We start from the raw sequence: 6,037 nt of genomic DNA, 5'->3' as shown, positions 1-6,037 counted from the left end.
AGTGGAAGCTAGGTTGAATTGCATAAAGGGGGTTCTAGGACCTGTTTGGTTGCAGGAAAACAAGATTTCTATCATCATATTTGATGCCTTGGATGCTTACAACAGAGCTCTATGAAGTCTAGAAGGAAAATAATGAATTTCTAATGGAACAAATATAAAACAGCAAGAGAACTCACCTACAAGAATCTTCCAATCTCATCAAAACAGAGAAGATAAAGTCGTGTACCTATAGGCTAACAGTAAGAGAAAATATAGTTTGAAATGACTTTTCAAGTGCTTAATAACACGTAAAAAATAATCCCAAACGGGCACTAATTGTGTTTTGATCATCCTTCCAAACGCCAGTCCATCATTATCATTTCATGTTTTACTTGATGTGGCTGACGATGAGAATCTACTGCTTCTCATCTTTCACTTTGCAGCTTAAATACAACCAACAAGCATGGGAGCAAAAGAATTTCTTTTCTACATCTAAATTAATAAATATGTAGAAGACCAACCAAATTTATGAAATTGGCCCGTTTTCTCATTTACACTTNTAAAAAAAAAAAAAAAAAAAAAAAAAAAAAAAAAAAAAAAAAAAAAAAAAAAAGTGAACTTGTAACTAATCTACATGTGAACAAAATATCTACCTGTGCTAAGGCCCTCAAGCTTTAGATGCATGTCTCTATTCTATCGTGCACAAGGGAAAATCAATATACACTTGTAAAAAGCAAAAATAATGCACCTTCAATTAGTCGCAAGCCTCACCACCGAAGGAGCACAAATTGAGCTCTGCAGAGGATAAACAAGTGGAAACTTTGTTAGTAGTTGGAACTTGAACCCATACAACGACAAATAATAAGCATATTCAATGCTTAATGCCACTCCATGCTCAACCCATGACAACTTAAGAACATATCTCTTTTGGCAATTCTGGATGTTCTTGCTCATTAAGGTCCAAAATGGGCAGATAATTCAAAAAGAAAATAGCAAAATAAAATTCTAAGTATATCACGTAACTGAATTTCAGCTAAATAGGTCTACTCATTTTACCAGATGAAAGGGATGGCACTGGAAAGTATGCATGGAAAAAGAGTGGCTCCACAGAGATTATTTGAATTATCTATAACTTCATAATGTAAACTTTGTTCTTTTTATTTTGATAATTCACAAAATTTACCTTAAATATCTTAAATTAGATAGTAAAGAGCCCTAATTCATAGAAGGATACCTGCAGTACTCATTATGATATGCTCGCACTTAGGAATCCAACCGGCCTTTCTCTCCCAAATGCTTCGTCGTCAAAATCTTCATTAGTGGAATTTTCTTGACATATCAATTTGGGCTCTTCCATAGGATTAGAAGGCTTCATAATCTGTGGACCTGGACACATCTCATCATGATCAGATTCATGATTGTTATCTATGTCATGCTCCAGATTTTGCCTCACATCACCATAAATTTGATCCATTCCTTTAACATCATCGATACACGGGGGTTCTGTGTTGAGATCAGAACAGATGTCATATCCACTTTGTTCTCCAGATGCATGGTAAGCTACTGTCACAAGTCCACGATCAGATGATTGCTCAATGACATCTTTTTTAGGTCTCTTCCATTTCTTAGTAGATGAAGTACCATCGTCTTCAAAATCTTCTTCTTCACGTTCTCTATGCAAATAAACCCACAGTTTTCTTTCACCATCGAATTGCACACAAGGATCACGTTCATAATGCAATCTGTCCAATGCACCACTTACAACTTGATTAACTTGTGCATCAGATACATCTTCCACAACATATTGTGAATCTCTTATCAACGTACACACATCTGCTCTGGTGCCAATACTTCCTGGTAATCGCGCAGCAGCATCTCTCACAAGACAGAGAATTGTGACATGTGGAGGGCGATCCTTCTTTAGCATGAAATGATCTCGTGCCTTCGAAGTAGGCTTGCCCCCACACCTTCTCAAGGGAGCAACAATTGATTTTTTACCATCAGCTGCTGTGTAAGAGAAAGCACGATCGGGAATTGAGTACCTAAGTATTTCTTCCTGACGAAAATAGTCTCTCACCTCTTCGGTACTGGAGCTAATAGTATTAAGACTCTTCTGAGCCCTCAAGTCCCTAAACCTTTCTTTCTCATCAACATTGAAATTAATTAATGAGGCAGGAGGTGCAGGAAGACTTCCTATTAGTTGAAGTGTTTCTTGGCCACTTTTAAGCCAATTGGCAAATGAGTCGACCAACTTAACAAGCATCTTATGGGGAAGACCCCAAGCTTCAGGTGACGTGGCCTCTTCAATGGCCTCATAATCTGTTGAACTTTGAGAAACTGGGCCAATCCAGGACCATGTTTTTGTTGATTTTTCATAAACTGCTAGCATTTTCCAGCCCTTTGCTCCTAAAGGGGCTGTTTTTGATGAAAATATCTTCAGAACCCCTCTCACCAAATCAAGGAGTGGTTCTTGCGTCTCAAGAATGCTAGGATCCCCAGGGTTGGATTTCACACGATCTACTATATCTTGAACTGTTAGTGAAGGAACATTTACTTCCTCAGCCTGTTCTAAGTTATTCACATCTGCCTTATTATCATGAGAAAGGTCTACCGTGATGTCGCCCTCATGCCTTTTCTTCTTCTCCTTTATGGGCTCTAACATATCTTCTGGAAGTGGAGTAATCATAGCCAGGCGAACGGCAGAGAGAAGATGCATGATCGAGAATGAAAACCCAGTGTGAACTGTAGGCGTAATCAATGGGAACGAAATTCTCTGAGGCTTGGTTTCCTGCTCCATATCCACTGTCTCCATTTCTATAGCAGGAGGTTCAGTTGTTCCCACATCAGAACTATAACTGTCAGGCTTCTGCCTCTTCTTTGTCTTTCTCTTCGATGAAGTGGAATCTTTTTGTTGCAGTGTGTCACTCTGCAATTCACCTTCATCCTTTCCGTCCATTTCTGTCGCCTCCCCTTTCACTTTCCTTTTCTTCTTAACTGAGTTACATCCTAGTAAGGGACCATCAGGTCTTTCACAGGAAATGCCCATAAATGATTCACTTTGCAGACCTGCCTGTGGAAATCTATCAACACCATAATCATCTTCAAACAATCTCATCTCACGGGTATCATCTTCCTCATCAACAGCATATTCGGGCAGATTTCTTGTCTGCATAGAAAGATCAAGGTTGCCCCTGCCTTTCTGCTTTCCCTCAGCAGTGAAGGCCTTAGACGAGGATTTACGTGACCTTTTGCTAGATTCTTTTTGCAACTGGCCATTATTGAACTTCTTGGAATTTTTCTTCCCGGTGTCGTCATCGTCATCATCATCGCTGAATGTATCCAAAACTGGGAGGTAGCTCTTTTCTGACACTTTGGAGGAAGGGTCTTGGAAAGAACCATAGTCTTGAATCTTCCCCTGCCTTGTTTTCATAGCGTTAATTCCACTAAAGGCATATCCATGTTGAGGAGATCTATTAACCATCTTTTTGGAGTATGACGATGGATCAAGACTACCAATGTGCTCCTTAATATCTTTTTTGATATACTTGACCTTTTTAGCATCGAGGCCAGAATTCAACAACGAAAACTGTGAAATTTCCGTTGCACTGGGGTAGGCCAACTTACTCCTCAATAAAGGATTGCTATCCTCATCATCTTCAAACTGCTCGGAAGAGTCCGATTCTGTTTCTTCGCCTCTAACAAACATTTTGTTTCCTTTGGAGGAAGCAGGGTCTAATCCCCCTTTCTGGACAAATCTCCCTTTACTTTTCTTTTTTGAAGGTTTAGCTCTTAATTCAGAGAGCAGGTGTTCCTCATTTAACTGAGGTGAGGGAGATCTATATGTTCCATAACTATGATCGGTAGGCTCCATACCAGTCTTCCATCTCTTGCCCCTAACGTTCCACTCAGCATTTTTATGCAGTGGATCCATCACAAAAGGCTTCCCTTGAGCCTTGTTATGTTGGAGTGAAATGGCAAGATCTTCAGAGTCAACTTTAGTACCTTTACGTGGGAGCTGAGAAATGCCACCCTTCGTAGGCTTAGTCTGATCTATTAACTGAGCATTTTCAGGCAACTTGATTTTTTTGGAGGGATTGTAGGATGTCCGCGTATTGACTGGCTTTTCAGCCACAACACCCCTCTTTGGAAACAAATTTACATTCTTGTTCTTTCCATATAAATCACCTTTTGATGACAAAGGAAGTCCAACGAAATTGTCAAAAATGTTACCACTCAAAGCCTCATATCTCTTATCAGCTTCAAGAGCCCCTTTCTCCATCCCACGACCAACTGGGGCCTTTCGATCCCGTGGCATACCCTTTCTGTAGGTTGTTTCCTCATTAGCATCGCCAATCCTTGTCTCATCCCTTATCCTAAGCATTGGGCCCGAGTCATATCCACTTACCTTTCTCAGTTGAGGAAGATCACCCACTGAACCATATGGCCTTGAGTTAATATCAAAATCAGGATAGGGTGAAGGAAGGCGGACCATGGGTTCCATTACGGAAGGAAACTTGGATCCAGCCAACTTAAATGTACCCTTGGAATTCGGTTTTCCATATTCTAGTGCTTCAAGATTAGACAACCGATCCCCTGAAGGAAAATCTAAATTAGAACTTGCATTATATGAAGAAAAGTTGCGCATTTTAGAAGCCATTTTCTTGTCCTTGAATCTTTTATGAAACCCTTCACCTGATATTCTATCTGACGAGTCAGTTTCTAAACCTTCGGTCCTCTCATCGATGAAACTTTTTTGACTTCTCATAAGATTTAAGACACGGAGCCTCTCTTCCATGCTGTATCCTCTACAGTTAAGCCAAGCATCTCTCATCTGACAAAGGTTGCTAACCATATTGTTCTGATGCTTCCTCAGAACATGATAATGTTGTCGTCTCTGGAAAAATTTCAGACCATGACGATAGAGGGCAACTCTGGGCTCACATAAGCCCCCCTTCAACATGTTAAATAACATCTTGATTGGACTTCCAAAATGGAAGTTGCAACCCGTAAAAAGCTCTTTTAGCGTGAGCATATAAGTCTCTTGGTCCATATCTGGGAGAAACTTAGAGAGGCTAAATCGCTCCTCCTCACTTAGGCATTCATTCCATACATCAACTGACAAAATATCTTCCAAACCCGGAAGATCATACAGCTCGAGAGGAATACTACAAGTCTGATCATCAACGTGACAAAATTCCACCCCAGTCTCTCCCCATTCCAGCGTATCATAATCATCAGACCCTGCCCCAGAATCTGCCTCGTCAAACTCATCGTCATCATCAGACTCCACAGCAGAGGTACGTCTTTGAAGCTCATCCTCATCACTGGATATGCTCTTCTTACTCCCGGGTGAAAACTCATAGTCAAACCTCGAAACCTTAAAATTGTTCTTCTCAATAGCCATGGAATATGAAACTCAAATCAATCCCGAGAGAACACAGTACATAAAACCGAATTAACTCCTCCGACTACCAAATTCCAAGAACTCCGAACGGAAACATAGCCAAGACGACCTAGACCCTACACGCCCCAAAAATACCAAAAACAACAACAACAATGGAAGAATTATCAACATTCACCCTAAACCAAAACGAAAATCCAACAATTAAAGCGCTCAATAGAAAGAAAAAAAAAACGAATTCACCAAAATCAAAGCATAAGCAACAAAACGGGGAGAAATAACCAACAGAACAAATACCTCATTCGTGATTAGATCAACTTGTAGATGATACCCAAGGAAGCATAGCGGAAATCGCAAGGCACCAAAACAGAGAAGCCGCGAAGGAAAACACAGAAGAGAAATCGCGAAAACATGGAAAAAGGAAAAGGCAAATAGAAACCCTAGCAAGAAGGCGGTTATATATATATAACTGTGGTTAAGGAGACGAAGAGCAGGTCGAAAAGGATTGAAGAAGACGAAGATGACGTGGACGGAGATGGAACGTCGGATTGGGAAGAAGAAGAAGATGAGTGGAAAAGACGAAAAGGGACAGAAGAAAGGGGAAAAGAGAAAGCAATTGGCTCAGACGAAGTTGGGAAGAAAGATAGACAGAAAAAA

At 40.4% G+C, this 6,037-nt stretch overlaps 1 protein-coding gene across 1 annotated transcript; it reads right to left on the bottom strand.

Annotated features, from left to right (window-relative positions):
- Positions 1 to 443: 443 nt before the first annotated feature.
- Positions 444 to 6,006, bottom strand: LOC111776788. The gene is made up of 3 exons (XM_023656152.1): positions 5,678 to 6,006; positions 1,214 to 5,499; positions 444 to 774 (listed from the first exon to the last, which is right to left on the bottom strand). Exon 2 carries the CDS (start codon positions 5,381 to 5,383, stop codon positions 1,226 to 1,228), a length of 4,158 nt encoding a protein of 1,385 aa, XP_023511920.1. The 5' UTR covers positions 5,384 to 5,499; positions 5,678 to 6,006; the 3' UTR covers positions 444 to 774; positions 1,214 to 1,225.
- Between the last annotated feature and the right edge of the window lie 31 nt (positions 6,007 to 6,037).

Source organism: Cucurbita pepo, chromosome LG16 (assembly GCF_002806865.2).
Source record: "Cucurbita pepo subsp. pepo cultivar mu-cu-16 chromosome LG16, ASM280686v2, whole genome shotgun sequence".
NCBI classification, from domain to species: Eukaryota; Viridiplantae; Streptophyta; class Magnoliopsida; order Cucurbitales; family Cucurbitaceae; genus Cucurbita; species Cucurbita pepo.
Note: the sequence above shows the minus strand (reverse complement) of the source record. Positions and strands in the feature narration are given on the sequence as shown.